We start from the raw sequence: 23,982 nt of genomic DNA on the forward strand, positions 1-23,982 counted from the left end.
GTGGAGTCGGATTGTTACATTTGGGCGGCCACAGCCTCTAGGAAGAAGGCTGGCCAGTCCCCACCCCAGTTCATCTGCCCTCCCTTCCTGTCCTTTCGTCCCCCCTTGCTCTACATGCTGCTCTGGGCTTTGAGGGTCTTTTTTTCGCCTGCAGTTTTACCTGAATTGGAAAGTCACAGCATCAGTGTCAAAATGATGTGACAGTTGGGCCCAGAGAGGGCAGGCCTCCCAAGGTGGGACCCTGCTGGTGGGACCCTGCTCCCTGGGAGGGCCACATCTTCTCCCTTCTGTCTGGTTCCCATTTGAAGGCACCAGGCAGCAGCAAAGGTTCAGTACTGGGGATGGAACAGGGCCCTGCCTGCTCTGGGGTCAGACAGCTAATTTGATCCCCCCTCAGCTCCTGACCATCCCGAGGCCACTCTCCCAATGAGGGGACTCGTCCCTTTCTCTCAGGTCCTGAAGTGGAAGAGTCGTATATCAGCCACACTCAGCCAGCCAGACGCTTATGGACGTGTGGAGTTCCAGAAGAGCCTGGGGTCAGGTGGGACGGGGACCAGGCTGGCTGAGGTAGACAGGGCTGGGCATGTGCACACACGTGTGTATATCGCATTCTCGTGTGTGGACACGCTGTAAGGGCTGTGGCTTTGTGTGCATGTGTATTCTAGTCTTCATGCCTCTGCAGGCCCAGCTGGGCAGCAGCAGGACGCACGCGCAGAGACCTGGCCCCTAGCTGCCTTTTGGTCAGGGCAGGGCATCCTAAGCAACTGTCTGTCTGCCCATGTCCATTTCAGGTGAGCCACCAACTGGGCAACGTCATGGACCTTTTCACCACCAGCCTGTCCCTCGCGGGCTTGGAGCTGCCCAGCGACAGGGTGATCGATGGCCTTGACCTCCTCCCTTCCATGCTGCAGGGCCAGCTGGTGGACAGGTTAGTTATAGCCAGGCATTAGCCCCCCCCGCCTGCCCCCAGCACCAAATGACGGAGCCAGAGCTGGCTGACGAAGCAAGTTCCCTTGCCCAGCTGGCTCAGAATAGAGGGAGGTGAGACCCTTGTGACTTTCCGGCACGAAATGCATCCTCCCTGTGGGGTCCGTCATTTCTGCTCAGCCGTGGGTGGAAGGAGGGAGTGTCCCTCTGCTTGAGTCAGTAGCCACCCCAAACCTCTGGAGCCATGTCCGGGCTTCCACCTCAACACCAGAATGCTCTGTGTCCAGAGTCAGTCTCTCTCCAGCTTGAGACCAGCTACCCATCCCGAGTTTAGGGCAGAGATCAGATGGGCTTGTGTTCTTTTTCTTTTTTTTTTTCAATATTGCCTATTTTTTTTCTTTCTCAAAACCTGGCACAAGAGCCTATTTACTATGAGGGAGGCCCTGGGCTCAGTGGGCTGTCTGTCCCCCAGTGGAGCCGGAGCCTCTGGTGACCATCTGAGACAGGCTTCACCCCACACGTGGCCTCCCAAGGCCAAGAATGATGAGCGACCATAGGCTCACCCTACAGCCTCAGGGACTTCTTCTGCACTTATGCCCATGTGATGTCGTCAGGGTCATTTCTATAAAATCTTAGCTCTAACCATGCATCCAAGAGTCTCTTGAATCACCCGAGCCCCTCCTCCCTCCCTGACAGGCCAATATTCTATTACCGTGGCAACACGCTGATGGCAGTCACCCTGGGCCAGTACAAGGCCCATTTCTGGACCTGGACCAATTCCTGGGAGGAGTTCAGACAGGTAAGGGACCATGAGGCTGTGGACTCTGCACTGCGCCCCCATACCCAGTCCTTAAGGATGCATCTGGGCAGAGAAGGCTGGCAGGAGGCTTCTGCAGAGTGGTGACTGGCACACAAGTCATTTGCTTCCTGCTGTAAGGAGTTAGAAGCCCCATGGTGTAGCTACAAGGACAGCCCCTGAGGGGCCTGGATGCCCCACCCTCTCAGGCCACCCAGAGCCTGGGGAAAGGAGGCCTCAGGGCAGGCTAAGACCCAGCCCAGGCCAGCCACCTCAGGGCCCAGGTAAAACCAGGGTGTCTTCCCCCAACTCCTTTGCCACTTGTCACTCTCCAAGGCCTGGCCAGGTGCTCTGTGGCCCTTTTGAAGGACTGTCTTAGTCTCTGCATCACGGGTCTGCCCTGAGGGCTTGTGAGCGAAGTGTCACATGCGTGCCGAGCCTCAAAGTGTTCATTCAGCACAAGGTCTCAGGTTCCTGCTGCCCCTCAGGGCACCTTCTCTCCACTGCTAGTCTTGCCTGCCTGTCTCGCTTCCCGAATCTTCTTTCTGCTGCCTCTTCCTAAGCCCCCCACCCACGTCTCTCAGCCCCCACTTATCTCACCATCTAGGTCTTTAGGCACAAGAAAAACCTGCTAATGTGCCTTAATTGGGAGGAAAAGCAATTTAAGTTAATGAAAAATCTAAGTACTGGAACACTCTGCACCACTTTGGATGCAGATTGCAGACTTAGTGGATCACAGGTCTGGTCCCGGGCTGGGTGGGTAACACGGCCAGGCACTACCTGTGCAGTACCCAGACCGGATGCCCCGGGCACTCGGGCAGAGCAGAGGACAATGTATGCTTCCTCCAAGTGGCCCAATGCCCACGAATGTCCCTGACTTGTGGTCGGAAGCACTGATTGGCATCAGGCGGGCTTAGCGGAACCAAGCAAGCCTTTGCTTCTCTTTTGCCCTCTGAGGTCGAGAATGTCTTGTGGGCCCCTCAGACTGTGACAACGGCCCCCGACCAGAACTCTCTCTGAGAGGCACAGAAGAACCGTGTCCCCCGGCCTGCATACTTGTCTCTGGTCTCCCCATCCCCTGACAAGCAGGGCCACGCCTGGCTTGCCCCTTTAGTTGTCCAGGGGCTGAGAAGCTATAGGAGCATCCAAAAGGGGCCCAGAGGCTGGCAGCGTGGGGACCCTAGGGCACAGCCATGTGGCCTCACTTCTCCCTCTCTGCCCCCATCACACACAGGGAATCCCCCAACCAGCCTCTAGGGTCCCCATTGTTGGCTGCTTGAGAGTCCAGGTGGCCCAGCTGGCAGCTATGGCTGGGGTTCTGGGAGCGGCCCCTTGGGCCTTTCTGTGGCTCCCTGCCCTGTGAGTTCTCAGGGCCTTTGGGGCACAGTCCAGTCAGTCCCTACCCGAGTGAGACAGCCCAGAACTCAGAAGGGCTGGGAGAGCTTTTCTAGAAAGGATACCGAAAAAGTTCAGTACCTGCATAGCCTGTCCTGACCTGACCATGTTTACAATGGGGTTAGGATGCATTAGGAGAGGCCACCCGAAACAGCTGGGTGACACCTTCCCCCACTCCCTTAGTCCCCTGCCCACAGTGCTCAGTGGGATGCACTTCTTCCATTTTCTAAGGGTTGTTTGTGAGAACACCTGGGTCAGTTTGGTCTGCATGGCTTCTGTCTTCTTGGGAGGTGAAGCACAAAAAGCTCCCTTGTCCAATGTGTGTAGACATTAGAAGAGGCCCTCCCTGGGTGTGTGGCTGGTGGACACAGAATCGGGCTGTGGGTTCACTGTATCACAGTGCAGTCACAGTTTTATTTAAACACCAAGGAGACAGCTGCAGTGCCGTTTGGATGGCCCTTCTCCCTCCAGGGATCGATAAAGCCGAGGGGGCACGTGAAGTCAGAAAGGACCCTGTGACCATCAGCAGCTCACCTGAGCACAAGGGGAAACGTCGAATAACCACCAGTCCCTTCTAGATGGTTAACATATTAGGGATATTAGCTTTGTTCAGAGGCCACATGGGGCCCAGCTAAGGGAGAAGCCTAGGGTACGACAGCTGGGGGTATGCCAGTCTGTGGTCTCCAGGTGTGAGGGTCACCTGAGTAGACCCTATTAGCTTCCTGGCTGTACACTTGTCCTGGGGTGTCTCATACCCCCTCCCCAGTCCTGAGGTCCTACTGTGTGTGGCCCACCTGCCCGAGCCCCAGGTTTTCTATCCACTCACGATTGCTGGATGGCAGAGGAGGAGGAGAGAGTGAGTATCTTTCCCTGCCGGACCTGGTGCCACTGTCCCACACATGACCTCCCACCATGGGGGCAGCTTGAGGCCATGGGCGAGAGGAGGTACATGTGTCCATGTGGCCTTCTGCATTTCTGGACTTAATCCCAGGGGCATTAGCTACAGTGCATGCTCATCCCCCTCCTCCCTTCCCACCCTCCAAAAAGCCGGCACTGTGACCTGCAGGTGCACCTGCTCCCGGTCCAGGGCGGAGGGGAGGAGGAAAGGTGCATGTAGGGGGGCCAGCTCAGCTGCGATGCTCCCAGGGTGAGGCCTCTCTCACATGACAACAGTTGTAAGAGAAAAATCTTGTACTAATTAGCAGGATCTTAATTAAATAGCTTATTTGATTTGCATCCAAATTATAATTTGTGTCTTCTGTCTAGACTTAGATATTTCTCCATTAACCGCTTAACATTTTTATGCTAAATGTGGTGGTTTCTCCCACTATTAAATCCATATTTGTTCTCTAGCAGTTCTGCTCCCAGAAGGTCAAAGGGTCACCCCCTTTGGAAGCCCTATGTGTCCACCGTTGGCTGCCTTCAGTGACTTAGACCACAGCCCCTGACTTGGGAATCGACTGCTCAGTGCAGATAAATGGAATTTCACAGGCTCCTAACTTCCCTACTTTATTGAAAAACAGAATATTAACTGCTCCACTGACCAGCTGTCCATTACAGACACGCGAGGGTTAGAAATGGTTTGCCTGTCAAACTAGGCACTAATACCTACAGAAAGCCTTTCAATCAGTTACTGTGCATAGGTCACAGCTGCCTGTCCAGACCTGTCAGCAGTGCCCTGCGTTGGTTGGAGACTGGTGCCAAGCTGCTTGTGTGACTCTGGGGTCACCAGTGCCTCAGGATGGGGACCCTGGCCTCACCTAATATCTACTTGATGGTGGGGGGGTGCTTTTCCTTTTCCAGAGTCAGGGAGCCACAGGGGCAGCATTCAGGCCACAGCTTTGAGGGAGCCCCTAGCCTGAGGTCACCTTGGGCCTCAGGACCACCCCAGACCTGGACAGAGCTCAGACCACACACTGACATAGGAAGCCCGTTCCAGATATGCATCAGAGGCCACACAACAAAGAAGCCAGGGGACAGAGGAGGCCGGAGCAGGCTCGAACGTGGGGCCGTGGGCACCGCACCTGAGCCTGAGGGCAGCCTGGCGTTTTCTGCACTCTCCATTTTTATCCTGTTTTCCTGAACATGTGAAATGTAGTCATTTTAGATTCCCTGTTAACTTGTGCATCTGGATCATTTGTGAGCCATTCCTGTGTCTGTGTTTCTCTGGCTTTCAGGACCAAGGTCCCTCCTCACCAATAAAGGGATGTTAAGCACCATGCACTCCATTGGCCATGAGGTGGATAGAGTGAAGGCGTAAAACTTCACTCTAGAAATTAGAGGCCGTCAAGATATGAGATGGGCTAAAATAGTTTAGAGAGTCACTCCCCAACCAAGAAAAAGGTTCCAAAAAACTAGGGGATGGTACTCAGGGCATGACTGCTCAGCAACTCTTGGGCCCAGGGTTGTGGGAAGGCTCCACCATGTAGGATCCCACCCTCAGGCCTGCTCAGGCCTTGACTGCTCTGACTCGTTCGAGATGGACTGGCTAGCCTTGCGGCCAGAGCTCACATGTTCAGAGACAGCGTTCACTTGTCCTTCCTCTCATTTCAGGGCATTGATTTCTGCCCTGGGCAGAATGTCTCAGGAGTCACCACCCACACGCAGGAAGAGCACACAAAGCTGCCCCTGGTCTTCCACCTGGGACGAGACCCAGGGGAGAGGTATCCCCTCAGGTGAGCGGGGCGCAGGGCGTCCTTGAAGCTGCTGAGGAAACGTTAGCCAGTCCCAGCCAATACAAGCACACACCAACATGTTGATTTTTTCCAGAAGAACCGTGTGTGCTGTGAACACCTGGAGATGCACAAATGCAGGAAGGGATGCTTGGGGCTTCCCGCTCCCACCACCACCAGGCGCCCAGGGGCCTGTATTGTGGTTTTCCCATCTGGCGCGTGTGTGTTGTGGCCTTTCGTCTTCGGGTGCCACCTTCTCCACACTCTCCCACTCTGTTTGTCTCTCCATTCCCCGACTCCATGTGGCCCAGCAACTGACATGACCCCTGCCCTGAGATGCCTTAAGAGATGGCCAAGGTGGAGGGTGACGGTCCAGGCATGGGGTGGATGTGAACCTCTGCACGGCCACCAGGCCGCCATGACGGGCAGCAAAAGGATGTGGAGGGCAACACCACCAGCCCAGAAGAGCTACCAGGGCTCCTGCCTATCTGCCAGGTGTAAATGAGTTCCTCCTGGTGAGGGTTGGATGGGGCCTCTCCACATTGTCGGGAAATGCTTTAGGGCTTCCTTGGCAGCACCTCCGTTCACTGGAGCTTTGTCCAGCTCAGAGGCCCAGGGCCCTGGGAAAGAAATGTGGAGAGCCAGTGCCATAGCCAGGCTGTGGTCAGGCCACACAGTCCCGCCCCTGCAGCGCCCAGGCCTTTCGCCCATCTCGCTGACACCTCCACAGCTGGAACAAACTTGGGCACCTGGGTTTGGGCACCTTTGAGATGGGTCATAAGGACAGAGACGGCCGCTGAGCCTCTGAAAACCCCCACCAAATGGCAATGCGCATAATTTGGCTTCTCAGACTCAAATGCCCACGTGAAGGTTAATACAACAGGCCGGCTGAAGAGCAGGCTTGGTGTGAATCCTGCCCCTGCCCCTCGATGGCTATGAGTGTGGCTGGATAGCACCACTTCCCCACCTTGACATCCTCTGAAATTCAAGGTCATGGGGGTCTGTATTGCAGGGTGAAGATGTATAGAACACACCCGCCCGAGAGTGCCCTCGTTAGATCCACATTATCACTATTTGGGGGTGCTGCGGCATTCAGGGTCATTTCCCCAGTTAGAGGCCCCCTCGGGTACCTGCCCACACCCACTTCTCCCTCAGAACCCCACGGCCCCTCGTGCCTGGCCTCCAGAAGTAGTTGGGATCTAGTTTGGGATGTGACCTCACCAGGGTTATTTGGGGGACATGGCTCTAGGCAAGAAGACCTGGGAGTCGCTGCCTGGCCCCCAGGAGTTCAGGGCTGAGTGCAGGGCCTCCTGGAGCCTCCCGCCTGCACTCACACCATGGTGTGAGAAGCCTTGTCCTCAAAATCGCCGCACTTGGTTAAGCTAGTTCTTTCCAGTGTATTTGAGTACAGAATTCTGGAAAGACATGAAACACTCCTGAGACCTGCTTTGAGAAGCTTGGGGGCTCTGTGTGGATAGAGTGTAGCCAACAGAGCAGGGAGCATGGGACCGGTGTGGAGGCCTGAGGAGTAGGGATGACAGTGTGAGATGAACCCCAAGAAGGTGGCAATCAGGGCAGGGCCAGCTATTCCTGATAGAAGCAAACCTGGACCAAAGAGATTAAAGAAGGACCATGAAAATGGGGACAAGGGCCCTGGGAAGCTGCCAAGATCTGGTACAGCCTGGGGACACCAGGAGTGAGGGGTGCCCTTTGGTCTGGCCATCTGCCAAGGCCCTGAAACAGTAAGACTGAAGAATCACAGTCACTGCCTCCGTCCCATCGCTCTGCGTGTCACCTTATTTGTAGGGAAGGACAAATGAGGCAGAGGTGGTCTCTTTTAGCTGTTTATTTCCAGGAGGCTCCTGGATGGTGGCACCATCAGAGAGGGGTCCCCTGGTTCCCAGGCCCCTTCCTGGTGGCCTACCTGGATGTCCTGCCCCCACCTACCTTATTGCTTTCCTTCTCTGCCTCAGTGACCTGGTACTGTCTTGTCTCTAGCTTTGCCAGCATCGAGTACCTGGATGTCCTTCACAGGATCACCCCAGTCGTTCAGCAGCACCAGGAGGCCTTGGTCCCCGGACAGCCCCAGCTCAACGTGTGCAACCAGGCAGTCATGGTAAGTGGTTTAGTGGTTTATACGTGGCTTTCAACACTAGGAGGCTGTACTTCCTGTTGGGGTCATCCCCAGGGCCACAAGTGCTATGGGGTCTGCATGCCCCATCGCTTCACCTGCATTCTCAACACAAGCCCCATAGATTTGAAGCGAGTCTGGCAGCCATGTGCCTCTCAGGAGCACCACCCTCCTCTCACCTTCAGGGTGACCACGGGGCAGTGTGGTGGGACCAAGGCAGAGAACATGGTTCCAGAGGCTGCTGGGCCGCAGGCCAGAACCCCGCTTCCCTCCTGCTTCCGTCTCAGATCTCGCAGATGTGAGGGGTCACTTGACCCCTCTGCAGGTGCAGGACAAGCCAAACCCATGTACGGTGTAGACACCCTGGGCAGATAGCCTGGGTGTATGGCCAGCCCGTGGGGCCCACCTCTCAGCACAGCAGACACAGGTCCCAGCAGGGACAGACCTCTTTAAACCCCGTAGGTGACCCACCTGGCAACTGGAAGTGTCTGTGTGATACCCTGCTCCACGAAGATGGGCGATTCACATGTCCTGGTGTCAGAAGCTCTGGTGGCATCTCAGATCCCAGAGAACAAAGGCAGATGGTTTAGCCCACCTTCCCAGCCTGTCAGCCCCTCTCCCAAGCACTCCGTTCCCTGGAACCACTAGGCCATTGTGAAGACAGCTAAACACCCTGTAGTCACCCATGTGGAATGCATCTGGGCCAGACGGACCCCAGGGTGCCCCCAGGAGGGAAGTGATTGTGTGAGCAGTCAGAGTGCAGAGTGAATATGATGAGAATTTGTGCAAGGAAAACAGAGTCAGGATATTAGAAGCATTTTCCTAGTGGTGAGGATTATCAGAGGATGGATGATTTGGCAGTGGCCGAGGACACTGAGTTGGACAGGGGCTGGTGGGTGTGGGCTTATCGCTGTTGTCCGCTCCCAGAGCTCACCACAGGAAGATAGTAGGGGAACAGAGCCTGCCCCTTCCCTTAGAGGAGTGCTATTCTGGCATGCAGGTCTATGGACTCAGCAGTGGAGCAAGGTCGAGACCCCGAGGTCTCTCAGGATCCAGGAGTCTGAGAGCACCCTCCCTGGGGAGGAGCCCCTGGTGCCCACTCCAAGCCTCGTTTTTCCTTCTGTGAAAGCAGTGCTCTTCCCACCCCCAACAGAATGTTTCTCATCTCCCACTGGCGGCTGCTTTATGGGTGCAGGCAGAGTCCCAACTTCCTGGAGACGAAGAGGGTCTTAGTGACAGCAGGGAGGGGACGGGAGGTGGCCAACCTGGCCAGAGTGCTGCTGCCATCTCCTGGGCACCGTGGGAATAGCGGAAGCCTGGCTGCCCCTGGAATGAAAGTGGGGGACTCTGCAAACGCTGAAAGTGAACTGAAGACAAGCGGGAGAAGTGTATGGATTTATATGTGTGTGAACATGTGTGGGTGTGTATGAGTGCGTACAAAGCCTGAGGGGCCCCCCATTCATCCTCTCCACACCCCTGGCCCCCAGATGGAGGGAAGTTTCCACTCTCAGCCCTGTGACACACACACCCCCTAAGCTCAGCCCTGGCTCCCTCACTTCCAGCCTACCCCCAGCACGGTTCTGGACTCCCCAAACTTCCACCCTTAACTCAGCCCTGGGTCTCCTGCACTTCTAGGCCACCCAGCTCAGCCCTAGCCCCTGGCCCCTACATATCCAGGCCAGCTGAGGGGAGGACTCAGTGTGGTGTCCTTTGGTCTCTCTGATAAAAAGACCAGTCCCGTTCAGCCTGTCATAGCCCTTGAACAGTAGTTGACTATCGTGTTGAGTATCAGACACCTGATGCTGGCCCTCCCCGAAACTCGACTCTCAGCCTGGGCCTAGAATCTCTTCTGCAAGGACATAGACATGGGGCTCTCTCCGGTCTGCCTCAAAGCTTGGGAATAGCTTCCTTATCCAAACCTGGCCTCACCCAGGTGGCCAGCCCCTCTCAGTTGGGCATCCAGGGCCCACGTGACCACAGGGGCTACAAGATGCCGGTGCAGGAGAGGGCTTTCCTTATCATTGATGCTCCAATTCGGTAACATGCAGTCTCTGAGGTGTGCCCCCAGAGTGATTCTGAGTCTCCTGATTGTGGCACAAGGACACCCCTGGGCACTGGGGGCACACGGCAAACCAGGAAGGCTCCTTCTTAGGGGCATGTGTCTCCCTTTCTATTTCCAGGGCAAGTATGGCCACATAAAGTGAGGCTCCACATTAATGCACACAGCTAGGCAAGGGCTGCATTGAAATAAGCTGTTTCTCCTCTGGAGAAAGGGCTCCTAACAATTAAAGAGCTTTCCGTGGGAAATTGTGAGGAGTGTATGAAGCATCTCAGTCAGTCAGCTTTTCTGGACCGTGGAGCTCCTTCTCTATCACAGCGGGGTATATGCAGGCCTTAGCATTTCCTCTACTTGGAACAAGGCCAGGGGGTTGGGGCAGTTAGCAGACGGTCCCCTTGCATAACGGGTCAGGCACGGGCCCCACTCTGTGGCCACCCACACCCTAAGACCTTACCGTCTTGCCCCTTACTGGCCTTGGGTGTTTCCCATGCTGACCTCATCTGGGCTACAGTAGAGACAGTGGCAGCTTCCACACTGCAGCCAGTTGGATGGGCTAGGTCATGGCCTGGGTAAGGCAGGAGTGTAGAAACTGCTAAGTCCAGAAGTGCTTGGAATAATTGCGTGTTCTTTCTGAATTTTCATTTCCTAGAACTGGACACCTCCAGGCTGTGAAAAGTTGGGGAAGTGCCTGACACCCCCAGAGTCTGTCCCCGAGAAGTGCTCCTGGCCCCACTAGCACCTGCTCAGGTTCAGGCCAGGCCCGGGACCTCCCACTGGCCCTGCAAGTGTCTGGGGGTAGGGTCTGGCCTTGGCCCCCACACTGGAAAAGCCCCACCTGCCCTCTGCCCTGCCTACCACCAGAGGATGTCAGCTGCAGCCAGCAGCAGGACCTGCATGGCTACACTACCTGGCCCTGGAGTCACTCCTCAGCCTTCCTCCTAGGCCGCCTGACCCTGCTGCCTTGAGCGTGAGGCTGTCAACTGCTGCCAGCAGATCTCAGTACTCCTACCCGTCTTCCCACTCAGCAACTATCACCTCCAGGCTGGCCTTGTCTGGGGCCTGGCCTGCATCCCAGGACCCACAGCCGTGCCCACCTGTCCCCTCAAGCACTTCAGCCCCAGTGTGAAGGAGGCTGAGCCAATCCTGTGTTGAGCCCCTGGTGCTGCACAGAAGGGCCATCCCAGCACCACCTCCCTGTACCACCCCATGTGCAGGGGGAGGAGGCAGAGGGATCCTCGACAGCCAAGGCCTCCCTGGCCCAACGGGGACAGTTGATGCCACTGCTTTCCTGGGGACATAAAGATGTCAGCGCCCTCGATTTTCCATCTTTCAGGGACCTAGACCCCTAACCCCAGCACACCGTGAGGTGTGACTGCACCTTACAGCCATCCTGCCTGTCCTCCTCCTCCTGGCATGTGGTGTGGCAAAGAATGAGGATGAGCCCTTTCACTGGCCCAAATCAGAAAAGCCTAAACAACCAAACGCGGACCCCAAGATCCTCTCCGTGAAGGCACGAGGAGCTCCTTCCACTGATTGGGGTTTTCACATCTGCAGTGATTGTCTTGCCAAAGCCGTATTGCTATACGATTGGTAAATTATGAAGAAAAGGTTTAGAATAAAGTAACGGGCATTTTAGCTTTTTTTTTTTTAATGAGATTGTTTTAGAGAAGTTGTCCCTAGGGTTCCCTGCCGACGCTGCCCCAAGGACCTGTCGGGTCGGGTGGCCGAAACCAGGAGGGGATTTCCCTGAAAGCCCGGCAAGGCTGCGTAGACGTCACATTCCATCAACCTTAACTCGCACCTCGGCCCTGCGCGAACGTCCCTGAGGAAGGGATGCGTCTGTTCCGGGTACAAGAAATAAGCAAGCGTCTCAAAGTCAATAGTACCTAAAATTCGATGAAATACGGAACTTCCTACAAGGAGCGGCAGGCCCCGCCCCCAGCGCCGCGCCCGAGGTCCCCGCCTCGCGGACGTCCCATCCCTCACGCGCGGCCGGGTCCCCGCGCAGGCGCGCAGCCGCCGAGCCCTCCCGGCCGCTCTGGACACGCGCGGTCTCGGCAATGGCGGACCCGGAGCTGCAGCTCGTAGCGCGGCGCATCCGCGCCTTCCCGGATTTCCCCATCCCGGGCGTGTTATTCAGGTGCGGGGAGGCCGCGTGGGGCTGGGCAACCAGAGGGCCCCGTTGAGCGTTGGGTCCCCGCCGGCCCAGGCCGTTGTCTCGCTGGTAGGCTGGGGCTGTCGGGGTACCCGGGGGCTCTGCCCCAGGGGATTGCCGCCCCCACGTGGGGACCCGACCTCCTGGTCACCAGCCCTGTCCTTGCGCGTCAGGGACATCTCGCCCCTCCTAAAGGATCCCGACTCCTTCCGCGCCTCTATCAATCTCCTGGCGAACCACCTGAAGAAGACCCATGGCGGCAAGATCGACTACATCGCGGGCAAGTGGAGGGACCGGGGCAAGGGGGCCCTGGCCCCTCAGGATCTCCAGGGCTAGCGCTTCCTGCCCCCACGTCCTCGCCTGGGAAGCCGCGACGTGGAGGGAGGGTTCACTGGATTTGGGCCAGACCCCAGAAGGTGGGGGTTCCTTTCACCTGAGCCAGACAGACGATGGAGGGAGGAACGATCTCACCTCTCCTTGAGAGAGGGCTTTGGTCGGAGGGTCCTTCAGGGAACCTGCCAGCGTGGTGCTTGGGTGATAACTCTCGCGTGGGCTGTAAGGATAGGCCCACTGCCCCATACTTTGCATCCCTGAGAGCAGCAGCAGGCCTCTCCAGCTGCCTGGGGAACTGCCTCTGCTGAGTGGATACCAACTGTGGGTCTTGGGGCTGAGGACAGACTCCCCTAGGCCAGGCACGTTTTCTTGTTCCCCTTCTACAAGTGTATATTGAGCTCCTGCTGTGTGCCAGGCCTTTGACCTAGTTTAGGGCTTCCTGAAGGCAGATAAGAGATCCTGGAGTTCCCTGAGGGTTGTGTCTCTAAGTGAGAGCTCCACTCCCTGACTCTCCCATGGCTCCTAGCCGCCTTGAGGGCACAGCACTACTGTTCCTCCTCTTCAATTTGGTGTGTCCTGCGGAATCTGGAAGCCCTCCCTTACCACACTTCTCATGGAACACTGCAAGAGAGAGCCAATCACTAGCTCCTGGGGTGTAGACACTGCCTTTAAAGATGACAAGAGTTGTGTGCTGAATGTGTGTCATTACTACCAGCCCACTTAGAGACCATAGCTGAGCCTTAGAAAGAGGTTAAGTGACTTCCCCGAGGCCATCTGGCTAGCCATCTGGCTACTTAGCCTTGTAGGATGGCCCTAGTCCCTGACTCCAGCGCCTAGCCACCCAACAGTCATAGGTGCTCAGTCTACATTCCCTAAATGAATGGGTATCATTGGCCTTTTAGCTGGTGCCAACAAGGCTAGGCACCCTATGTCACTGTGGTGACTCCTTGTCATTGTCCAGCCCTGGCCTGTGGGTACCCCCATGCTATGCTACCACACAACTGCCCCAGAAACATCCCAGCTCTCACCAACAGGCCTAGACTCTCGAGGCTTTCTGTTTGGCCCCTCCCTAGCCCAGGAGCTTGGCTTGGGCTTCCTGCTCATCCGAAAGCAAGGGAAGCTGCCGGGCCCCACCGTGTCTACCTCCTACGCACTGGAATACGGGAAGGTGAGAGGGCTGAGGGCTGCTGCCGTGGACCCTCCGTTCCTAAAGGGAGAGTTGTGAAGTAGTCAAGTAGAGCTGCCATGATTGGAGTGAACATGAGAGCTCAGAGAGGCTGAGACACTGGGCCAGGCTCACACAGCTGGTAAACAGCGGGGTGGGTTGAAGCCAGGACCCAGGTGGTAGCCCTATGTCAGCTCCCAGGCTCCGCACACCAAGGCCCTTCCCAGAGAGATTTGGACCACATGCCTGTTTCTCATCCACAGGCTGAGTTGGAAATCCAGAGAGACGCCCTGGAGCCAGGGCAGAAGGTGGTCATCGTGGACGATCTGCTGGCCACTGGTGGTGAGAGTCTCCCCTGAATGAAGAGGGCCTGGCACCAGGGAGTTGATGGGGGTGGAAGAAAGTACCTCGCCATGTGCGTGAGAAGTGAATTAGTGCCTCAACACTAGTTTACCCTGTGTACCAGATGGGAGCCTGGTTGCAATGCCAACTCTTTTTGCCCCCAACCTCTGAGTGGCCCAGGCTGCATGAGGGTCTCACTCTGCTCCTCCCACCACCACCCCCAGGAACCATGTGCGCAGCCTGTAAGCTGCTGGACCAGCTGCATGCAGAGGTGCTGGAATGCGTGAGCGTGGTGGAGCTGACCTCGCTGAAGGGCAGGGAGAAGCTGGGGCCCGTGCCCTTTTTCTCCCTCTTGCAGTATGAGTGACCCAGGCGCCTTTCCCAACACCAACTGGAAAAAGTACAGCCTGTTGCTACAGTGACCTCCAGTGGCCGCCAGGGGGCACTGACTGCCCACTTGGACTTTTTAAAATCCTTTCCTAGGGTTGAGTGACTTTCCAGCACCTGGGACCCTTCCTGCAGGTTCTGGAGGTGCAGAGGTCTAAAGCTGATAGCCCAAGGCAAAGCCAAGCCCAGGCTGCTCAAGTTCTTTTACAGAGAGATGAAAACATGAATAATCAACTTTGCTAGAATGGTGTTTTCTTCAGTCATTCAAGGTGGGATCTGGGCCTCAGGGCCAGGAGGTGGGGAGCAGGTGTGGGGACCCCATGGTTGGGTGTGCATGCCTGCTTTTAAAGCATTTACAGCAGTTTGTGGTTCTCTGGTGGAGGAGCAGACCGTTTAGGAAGCAGGTGCTGCCCAAATTGGGTTCCCATTGCTGCTGTCATAAATGACACAAACTTGGTGGCTTAAAACAAGTTTATCAGTTTTAGAGATTAGAAGTACAGTTGTCCCTCAGTATCCATGGGGCAGGGGAGGGGATTTATTCCAGTACCCCGCCCCCATACCATAGGATGCTCAAGTCCCTCATATAATTGGTAGTGTGTATATATAACCTATGCACTTAGCTAACACAATGTTAAGTGCTATGTAAACAGGTGTTATACTGTATTATTTAGGGAATGACAGGTCCATATATGTTCAGTACAGAGCAACCATCTTACGCCTAACTACATAGTACACATCAGCAACTTTTTTTCCTTTGAAGTTTTGATTGGGCAGTTGAATCCATAGAGGACAAATTTAAAAAATCATGTTATACAGGGCTGGTTCCTTCTAAAGGCTCCAGGGAAAATCCATTCTATAACTTTCCCAGTTTCTAAAAGCTACCCACATTCCTTGGCTCACTGCTCCACCCTCCATCTTCAAAGCCAGTGGTGTACCACTCGTCTCTGCTCCTGCCTCCCTCTTATAAGGGCCGTTTGATGACAGTGGGCTCACCCAGGTAACCCAGGATAAGCTTGCATCTCAAGATCCTTATGTTGGCATCTGGGGAGGGGGTGTTATTTTGCCAATTCAAACCTGTGACAGCAAAGCTATGCTCCCACACACACACCCCACATTCCTGTACTCCCAGTGCAGCAAAGACAAAGCCAAGAGAAAGCAGTTTAATGATAATACACTGTACAAAGTGGGCATACCACCCACACTAGCCAGAGTCCCCCAGGCCATGCAGCCAGAACCCAGCCCAGCCTCTGGCCCTCATGGGTACTCAGGAAAAGGAAAGTGCATCATATTCATAAAGGAATAAAACAGGCACAGTGGACCAGGCTGGGGCCTTGAGCCGACATTTGTTGGTCCGCAGCATCAGACTCCGAGTGCTTCAGCACGGGCAAGACAGGCCAGCCGTGCAGTGACAACCGCCAGGTCGGCAGCCTTGTCCAGCTTAACATAGGTGTCAGTACGGATGCGGTGGAGGCTGAGCCAGTCAGGCAGCAGCTCAGAAAGGAGCTGCACATGCTTCTCCATCTCCCCTGCAAAGAGAGGGGCACATGAGGCAGGGGGGCCTGACTCCCCCAAACTTTCTCGGTCTATGTGCACAACTATAAAAGGAGATGCTGCTCCCACCTCAGGACCCTGTCAACAGGCCTTCTGTAGTGCCAGCCCTTCCTCTACGCTGGATCTGTCTATGCCCCCAGAAACAAGGGAGTAAACAATAATAAGACAGAGACTGGAACCAGGGCAGTAACTGCACAGCCTTCCCAAGGAGGTAGTCCTCCCATTGAGCCTGTCACAAGTCCCAGCACTCAAAGACCACACAGCAGAGGTGTCCTGCAGCTCTGAGGGACTGCAAGGGCAAAGGCTGGGTTTGTAAAGCTGGAGATAGCCTCAAAAGGCCACAGGGGTATAGGGGCCAAATGGAGGATTGGGAAGTCACCTCAAGGACACTGCCCACCCGGTACAGCAGGTGCTGAACGCATATGTGGGGAACAGTGCAAATTCATGGTGCCTACCCTCATCTGTGACCGCAGCATAGGAGGCGTTCCTGCACGCACCTGGGCTCATGGCTGTGTGGTAGCTGCCCACCATCCTGGTGCAGGCCACCTCCATGGTGAGTGCCAACTTGCGCTCAGACACGAAGATACTACGTAGCACCCGTGCTAGCTCAGGCAGCCGCTCAAGCCGCTGCAGCCGCTGTTCCTGCTCTGGGCGCCGTGTCATCTGTGCCAGCTGCTTCTGTGCCTCCTTGGCCCGGATCTGAGTTGGGTAAGGGGAGCAGTCAGTGGAAGGCTGGCCTATCCCCCATCCCCAGTGACCCCAAACACTCACCCGCTCCAGCAGGTCCTGGGACACCCCCTTCAGGGGGGCAGGTGGAGTGGCCGGGGGTGTAGCTGGCAGTTCGGGGCTAGGGGACCCAGGGCTGCTGGGCTTGGCTGTACGCAATGCCAGGTCACTCAGGGCCTTCTCCATCTGGCGCCGGTCAGAGGGGAGAGGTCAGAAGCCTCCCCTGGCCCAGTCACAGGGGAGGCCCTTCATACCCCATCTGCATGGACCCCCTGCCCAGGAGCCTGTGTCCATCCCAAGTTCACTCCCGTACATCAGGGGCCTGTGCTGGGTACCCTAGGGCAAAGCCTGCCAATGGGCAGAGCTCTGAACATGGGGAGGGCACATCCCACCACCCCTGAGGCCCATGGTGGAGCATGTAGAAGTCAGGCTGCCCCACCCTGAGAAACTAGGGCCATCCTCACCCTAGGTGACATAAGGCTGCGAGCTTGGGCCAGCACTTCCTGGGCAGTGGCCACCTTCTCTGTGGTGGGTGGCTGGGGTAGCTCAGCAGGCTCAATGTCAGGCACTTCATCCACATTGAAGCGAGGGTGCCAGCGTGTCAGCTGGTCCTCAGGCACCACCATGGGGGGGTTCAGGGAGGCTAGGAAGGCCTGTCCAAGAAAGGGGATACCAGATGACCTGTCTGGAGGTGGGGCAGCGCTGTCCAGGTTTCCATCCCAGCTAGGCACCCTCAGGCAAGCTACTTCATCTCTCTGGGCCCCCAGATGCTCAGCTAGGTTGAGGGCAGAGTTGAGCACCCACTGAAGTCATCACAACCCTCCCAAGGCCCGAGGCTATAGTACTGAGCTCTCCACTTCTCTATTCAAGGCAGAACCTCCCTCAGCTGAGATCCACGGCCAGGATCCCTAACCTGCCCAGGATCTCCAACCAGCCCATGCCCACCCCATCCATGTGAGATGACTGCCCGGCCTCGCTGAGTAGTTGACAGAACTCTAAAACTCAGCTTGAGAAGGCCCATTTCCTGCTGGGTATGATGGGGCTGTGACACTAAGGACAGATCAAGCACTAAAGGAGGGGACAGAGCTCAGGGCCCACCACAGGGGAGACACCTCATACAACAAAGACTGAGCTGGTGATCTTGGGGTTGGCTAGCTCACCCTGTGGTGCTCTCGGACACGCTCCACCAAATTCTGGCTGAAGACCTGCCGCCGCTGCAGGAGTCGAGAGGCTGTGAGCTGGGGGACCATGTTGCCAATCTCTGTGGGAAGAGTCTAGGGCTGAGCCTCCTGGACCAGACCCACCCAGTCGCCCAGCCCCACACCCACAGGTCTCAGATACCTTGCACCCATGCTCAAAACCACACAGTGCCACAGATGTGGAAACCGAGGCTCAGAGATGAGTGACTCGACCACAGCACACTCACCCTGGTCCAACAGTGGCTCAATGGTGAGCTGGTAATCAGACTTCTTGAATCCATCCTTGAAGGTGGGGACATTACGCTCCTGGCGGAAGCGGTAGGAGGTGGGATATACAGTTTTGATCTGGCCCACGTTGCGCTCCTCAAAGCGCCTATGGAATGAGGGTGCCATAGTCAGAAAGCCAGGCAGGGCACAGGTCAGCCTCCATCAGCAGGACAGGGCCCCCACCCTCCAAGGGCCCTGCTCACTTGCGCATCATGTCTTGGACACCCTGCTTGACCTTGGCGAAGGTCACAGTCTCTGACCGGTTGTAGAGCATGCCCACGATGGTGTCCATGCTGCGGAACATCTCAGCCAACACCTGGTACTTGTAGGGCAGTACGAGGCCAGGGAGCCCTGGCTGGGCCAGGGCATGGAAGCGCTGGTAGGCGGGAGCCTTCTCTCCACTGCCAGAGAGAGAGCCAGGCCTTGAGAAAAGCACCAGACCTACACCCCGTCCAGCAGTTAACAGCTAGCAAAGTGGCCAGGGATACCCCAAAGGTGGGGTTTGCAAAACTGCCACAACCACACACTATATACCAGTTTACAAATTCCCTGTATGCCCACCTCCGCATCACAAGCACTATCAGCGATGGAGTCAAAAAAGTGTAGCTTCAAACCCAGTTCCGCCACATCCTGTCACCGAGGGAGGTCCCTGGCCACCCCCAGCCCTGGATTATTTCTAAGAGGCACATGATGACTACAGGATCTGGGGAGAACAGACACAGCAAGAAGAAGCAAACACCCAATAACTGCTAGCTGTCGATGTCATTTGAAATTCCAAGGGCCCACTGAGGCAGGAATTGGTGCCCTCTTACAGATGGAGAAGGGTGCAGGGCTAATGAGCAGCAGTGCTGAAATCTGAGCACCCTACCGACTGCGCTGGCTCCCTGAAGCAGCCCGGCCTCTACTCAGCCCTGCCCCGGCCAGGCCGCCCACCAAAGACTCACCATGGCCCTGCTGGGTGCTCCTTGGCCTCCGGTGTACTGGATTCCCCAGCATCATTCCTCTGGGTACTTGTCCTCAGCTCCTGGACCCGTGCCCCCAGCTCCCGGGCCCGTTGGAGGCACAACTTGAGCTCAGAGAAGGTGGCCTTTGAGGGGACCTGTGGACACAGGGTGCTGTCAGTTGGCCAGTCACCCCCATGCCTCCCTCTCTCACCCTTGGTTCAGCCTCCTCACCTTGTCCTCTTGGGGTGCCAAGTTGGGCAGCTGACCTGCTGAGATGACCTTCTTTGCCTTCTTGCTGGGAGAAGAGTGCTCTGGGGAGCCAGAGGCAGCTGGGGAGGCAGGGTCAGAGACCTGGAGGAAAGGACCCCAAAAATGAACAAATGACAAGACCCTTCAGTACACTGGCTCTGCAGAAAAAAGATTTTCTGCTTTCCTCAGTCCAACCTCTTGAGGGGCAGCCCCCTTAATGGAGGGCCCTGGCCCACCCACCTGTTTGTTCTTCTCAGAATGGTTACCCGAGCCTGACCCTTAACCTAGCCTTGCAGACAGGCCTGGCATTTACCAGCCCTCCCAGCTCTGGCCCTCCCACATCAGTCAGATCCGCAGACTCCCCTATTCAAAGCTCCTCCCTCACTTCAAGTCCCTTCTAAGCTGAGTCCTTAACCTAGCCATAGGACACCGACCTGCCAACTCTCTCCTCCCAAGCCACAGTTCAGGACTCTCACTTGGGGCCTTGATTTACCCTCTGCATCCAAGCCTTCGGTCTGTGCCCCCCGTTTGGGGCGTGTCTCTGCAGAAGCGGCCTGACCACCGTCCCGCCTCAGTTTCCCCTCTCCTCCGCAAGGCCCCTACTACCCCGCGCCCTCACCGCGTCGGCCGGCAACCTCAGCTTCCTGCGTGCAGGTGGCGCGGGCTCGTCGCGCGTGAGCTCTTCGCGCGCGGGCTCGGCTGACGGACGGGCGCGCTTGCGGCTGCCGCCCTTGGTGGGGGCCGGGGCGCTGGGCTCCAGCTTGGCAGGGCTCGGGGTTCTCCAAGTCCGCTTGGCCCACGACGACGCGGCGCGGGGTCTGGGACGGCGGCGCGCAAAGAAGTCGGTGAGACGGCACTGCGCCATGGCGAGGCGGAGACCGAGGATGGAAGCTGCAGCCGGAGCTCTGCTGCGAACGGAAGTGGTGGCGCGCTTCGCGCCGATTTTCGCGCCACATGAGGCTCCGCCCCCGACGGCTCCGCCCCAGACGGCAGAACCACCGGCCCAAGGACGGGGGTGGAAGGGAAGAGACATGGACGCGCCCAGGCGCATGCGCGCGTCAGAGGCTCTCAGGCTGTGCCACAGAGCGGCGTTCTTGGTAGTTGTTGGACATCTTCGGCCACTTGTTCTGTGTCCTCGTGGGATCTGCGCTGGACTGCGCGGCTCCGGGTAGACACCAAGCTAGTGCATCCGGGAAAACTATACAGTGTGTTTAACAGAAAAAATGCCACGCTACTTCCAGCTTAAATTTAATCAGTGTAATGAAACAGTAACATTGCGCTGCGCGGGGCCGCTGCCTAGGGGAAGGGGCCGTGCACGTGACCCGGCTGTGCACTTGACGAGACCTGGCCGCTGTGTCCTGGCCTCCGCGCGACCTTAGCACAACCTGGGGCCTGGGCGCCCCATGGTACAGACGTGGAAACCCCAGGGCATGGGTTATTTGTCCAAGGTCTCCCAGGTAGGGAGTGAAGTGTGGTGGATATACACCTCAGAAAGAAAAATGTTCTGGTATTAGAGGAACATACTAAAACCACTGAAGGGTGAACTTTTTGATATGTGAATATCTCAATCAGACTATTTTTTTAAAAAGTTGCTTTCAAAAGTTGAAAAGAAGTGTTAGTTCTTAAAACTTAAAGCTTAGATTTTCTGGAAAACTTGAGACCCCGATGCCAGATAAGCAAGGCTCAATGCTGGTGGAATTCCCAATACAGAAAAATGCAGTTCCTCCAATCCTGAAGTGTGCCTACAGGTCTGGGTTGAAAAATTACAAAGGTTGTCTTTGGGAGGGGTGAGGGCTGAGAGAGGGGCTTTACACTCCCAAGTTTTCTGTAAAGAGCAAGAGCGGGAACCGTGCCTATGTAAAAAATGTCAGTTAGGTGATGCCATTGATGCTTGCAAAATGACAAGAGAAAATTGGGGTTTAATGCAACAGATGGGTAAAACATCGAGTGTCCCATATGTATAAAGAGAGTTAACAACTAGACCCATGTTTTTTAAACAGCCGGTAGCAAGTTACTAGCAGGACAAAAATCAACATGGAAGGTTGCAGCCAGTATTTTAAGGTTACGTTTTTGTACAATTTTCTTTTGGTATGTGTGTAGTGAGCCACCACTTAAAATATATTTCGTAAAGCAGTAGTTGGGGTTTGGAGGCAGGAATTGACATGATTCAAAGTGGAACACTCCAAATTTAAGCCTGCTATGCATTGAAGAGGGAAAGCTTGCAGGGTTCCAGAACTGTAATGGGAGCATAATCCTTTGGTTTATGGCTGCTCATCAGGAAGGAGGGAGCTTTCTTCTCTACCAGTGACTTGGTGGTTCCCCACTCTCTGTTCCACATTTAGAAAATAAGGAAACATCTGCTCCAGGAAAGGTAGAGGCAGCTGGACCTAACCACAAGTGACTTGTCAGTCTCTGGCTGCTGGCAGTTTGACCCAGCCCCTGCTCTCTACAGATAAGTTGATGGGCAGGGTGGAGCCTGCCCACCTGCCCACTGGCCAGCCTGGAAGCACAGAGTGGTGTGCTGGGCTCGTGCACTTGCAGTGCTGTGCGAAGGGGCTAGAGGCAGGCCCTAGGGTTGTGAGATTGTGAGACATCCAGGGAAACCATCTCAGGAGGGGGCCTCCCTTCCCACTTGGCCGCCACACAGCCGTGTGACTTAGGCACACACTGGCAATCAGGTCTACCTTAAGGGGACTCTTGGGAAGGAAAGAGTGTGCACAGCGTGGCTGTAATTTGGGCTAGCCCTGGGGCACGACCCTGGAGGCAGAAGTGGGCCCTAACGGTCCCAGATAGCTCTGGGGATGAGCTGAATCCTAGAAGGACCATCTAGTAGGGTCTTGTAGAGTCCAGAAAGTGAATGTTAAATGAGTCTAACCCATGTGCGATGAGGGGAAAGAAGTTTTGGTGTTCTAGGGACTTAACGGTGTGGTCTGCATTCACCCCTCACAACCAGCCAGCAAGAAGAGGGCATGCGGCACAGCAGGGGCCTCGGGACCTTCACCAGTGCTATGGCCAGTGTCCACGCCCTGGCATAGGTCTGGTTTGGCCACTGTAACACATTTTTAGTGTCACTCCTAGGGAGTGGGCATCTTGGGGACAACACCTCAGAAAATTGCAGCCTGCCAGTAATGGAATTCACCCCTTTCTCATAGTCACTGCTGATTGGACAAGAGGCACACAGCTAGCCAATCAGATCCTCTCCTGGAACCAGAGACTTGACTCTGGAGCTGGAATCACCTCTCTTCTCTGATTGCAAGAAGTAAGATGGAGTAGGGCTGCTAACTTCTACCATGTGTGTCTCAGAAACAGAGAGGAGTATGATTTTATTCTATAGTGCTGAACACATAGTAGAAAATATTAAACCAGTGAATGAAGAAGCAGGGCTATGCCTTGATTTAACTCATTTCTGTCACCTACCTAGCAAGCACTCAAATATGTGTTGAATGTTGGTGGCCCCCAAAAAGGTGCACTGGTTCTCTACTGCTGCATAACAAATTATCCGAAACTTAGCAGCTTTAAAATAATCATGTGTTATCTCACGGTTTCTGTGGGTCAGAAATTCAGGAGAGGCTCGGCTGGGTGGTTCTGACTCAAGATCTCAAGTTGCTGTAGTCAGATGGTATTGGGCTGGGGATGCCTGGAAGGCTCCCTCCCTCACATGTGTGGCACATAGGAATAATCCAGCACCCAGGGGGACCGTGTGGGCCTCCTCTCTCTCCCTCCATGGGTCTCTCCTTGTCTCCCAGCTTGGGGCTCCCCAGGTGAGACAAGAGAGCATGCGGGACATATCCCCTTTAATAGCTGAGCCTTGGAAGTCCTGCCCCTCCTGTGGGTTGAAGGAGTTGCAAAGGTCTGCCCAAGCTCCAGGGAAGGAGACGTAGGCTCTGCTCTTTATGGAGCAAAGTCCTGGTCACATTGCAAGAAGAGCTGTCTGGAGGTAAGGTAGTGAGGAAGCTCCTCCAGGAGAAGGGATTCAAGGACCGAATGTTAACTGCCAAAGTGTGAAAGCCCCCCGTGTGCCAGGTACAGTCCTGAGAACTTTACATGTATTGACATGTCTGATTCACACAGCCACCTAGGACATGGGTGCTACAAATATGCCCATTTCATGGATAAGGAAATTGAGGCCAGAAAGATTGAGCCACTTGCTTCAGGTCACACAACCTGCAAGTGGCAGAGCTAACACTCAAACCCAGGCCCCGCCTGGCTGGGCCGTCTCTCTAGGCTAAGCCAGAGCCCATCTGCCTACCCAGGTGATCCCCATTTGAGACTGGAGCAGCTTGGATCTTTCCCCCACCAGCTCCCTGAAAGGCCTGTCAGCTTGATGTCTTTGCCAGCGGGGCCTGTTCTGGGTCTGGCATATAGTTGGCATTCAGTAGTTGTAGGATGACCTAAAGTGTTGACCCAGAGGTTGGCCTAAAGGACTGTCATGGTCTCTAGTTTGCTTTTCCTGCAGAATTTCTCAGCCCCATATTCGGTCTTGCATCAATGTTCAGCTGTACCTTAAAGACCTAGGGAATCTGGTGCTTCTCTCTCTGTCTCTGCACCCTGGTCCCAGCCAGGGTCCTCTCTCACCTGGATATCTGCAGTCGCTCTTCACCATGTCCCTGTGGTCACCCTGCTGGGCTCAGCCTTTAATTAGAGAATCTATAGTTTTAGAGAGCATTTACTGAGGGTTCATTAT

At 55.7% G+C, this 23,982-nt stretch overlaps 3 protein-coding genes across 6 annotated transcripts in view; 2 read left to right on the plus strand and 1 right to left on the minus strand.

Annotated features, from left to right (window-relative positions):
• The window catches only part of GALNS (galactosamine (N-acetyl)-6-sulfatase), a 30,370-nt gene extending 18,755 nt beyond the window's left edge, over positions 1-11,615 (plus strand). For both annotated transcript variants that reach the window (XM_039888659.1, XM_039888660.1), the window contains 5 exons: positions 792-928; positions 1,624-1,726; positions 5,672-5,793; positions 7,789-7,906; positions 10,630-11,615. In XM_039888659.1, the coding sequence (XP_039744593.1) occupies positions 792-928; positions 1,624-1,726; positions 5,672-5,793; positions 7,789-7,906; positions 10,630-10,716 (567 nt within the window). In that variant the 3' untranslated portion in view covers positions 10,717-11,615. The remainder of the gene's footprint in view (positions 1-791; positions 929-1,623; positions 1,727-5,671; positions 5,794-7,788; positions 7,907-10,629) is intronic.
• A 344-nt stretch (positions 11,616-11,959) lies between these two features.
• APRT (adenine phosphoribosyltransferase) lies at positions 11,960-14,607 on the plus strand. Of its 2 annotated transcripts, none has more exons than XR_005658581.1 (5): positions 11,960-12,120; positions 12,309-12,415; positions 13,503-13,636; positions 13,897-14,048; positions 14,200-14,279. XR_005658581.1 is itself a non-coding variant. In XM_039888661.1 (5 exons), the coding sequence occupies exons 1-5, from the start codon at positions 12,041-12,043 to the stop codon at positions 14,340-14,342; spliced, it is 543 nt and encodes a 180-aa protein (XP_039744595.1). In that variant the 5' UTR covers positions 11,960-12,040; the 3' UTR covers positions 14,343-14,607. The 2 variants fall into 2 exon arrangements, 1 of the variants encoding a protein (XP_039744595.1); XM_039888661.1 differs by having other exon boundaries at positions 13,897-13,975; positions 14,200-14,607.
• A 900-nt stretch (positions 14,608-15,507) lies between these two features.
• On the minus strand, positions 15,508-20,234 carry CDT1 (chromatin licensing and DNA replication factor 1). 2 transcript variants are annotated; one of them, XM_039888657.1, is made up of 10 exons: positions 19,918-20,234; positions 19,281-19,400; positions 19,050-19,204; positions 18,309-18,506; positions 18,066-18,211; positions 17,800-17,900; positions 17,104-17,292; positions 16,685-16,825; positions 16,369-16,612; positions 15,508-15,888 (listed from the first exon to the last, which is right to left on the minus strand). In XM_039888657.1, the coding sequence occupies exons 1-10, from the start codon at positions 20,161-20,163 to the stop codon at positions 15,722-15,724; spliced, it is 1,707 nt and encodes a 568-aa protein (XP_039744591.1). In that variant the 5' UTR covers positions 20,164-20,234; the 3' UTR covers positions 15,508-15,721. The 2 variants fall into 2 exon arrangements, with proteins under 2 accessions (XP_039744591.1, XP_039744592.1); XM_039888658.1 differs by having other exon boundaries at positions 16,411-16,612; positions 19,918-20,233.
• Between the last annotated feature and the right edge of the window lie 3,748 nt (positions 20,235-23,982).

This window comes from Pteropus medius, unplaced genomic scaffold (assembly GCF_902729225.1).
Source record: "Pteropus medius unplaced genomic scaffold, Ma_sr-lr_union100, whole genome shotgun sequence".
NCBI lineage: Eukaryota > Metazoa > Chordata > Mammalia > Chiroptera > Pteropodidae > Pteropus > Pteropus medius.

Bases quoted from the DNA above. Each gene is read 5' to 3' on its own strand.
- APRT (XM_039888661.1), top strand. From the start codon at position 12,041: ATGGCGGACCCGGAGCTGCAGCTCGTAGCGCGGCGCATCCGCGCCTTC. The intron at 13,637-13,896 runs GTGAGAGGGCTG...TCTCATCCACAG, and splicing joins ACGCACTGGAATACGGGAAG to GCTGAGTTGGAAATCCAGAG. The intron at 13,976-14,199 runs GTGAGAGTCTCC...CACCACCCCCAG, and splicing joins CGATCTGCTGGCCACTGGTG to GAACCATGTGCGCAGCCTGT.
- CDT1 (XM_039888657.1), bottom strand. From the start codon at position 20,163: ATGGCGCAGTGCCGTCTCACCGACTTCTTTGCGCGCCGCCGTCCCAGA. The intron at 19,401-19,917 runs GTGAGGGCGCGG...CCTTTCCTCCAG, and splicing joins TGAGGTTGCCGGCCGACGCG to GTCTCTGACCCTGCCTCCCC. The intron at 18,212-18,308 runs GTGAGCAGGGCC...CTCATTCCATAG, and splicing joins GTCCAAGACATGATGCGCAA to GCGCTTTGAGGAGCGCAACG.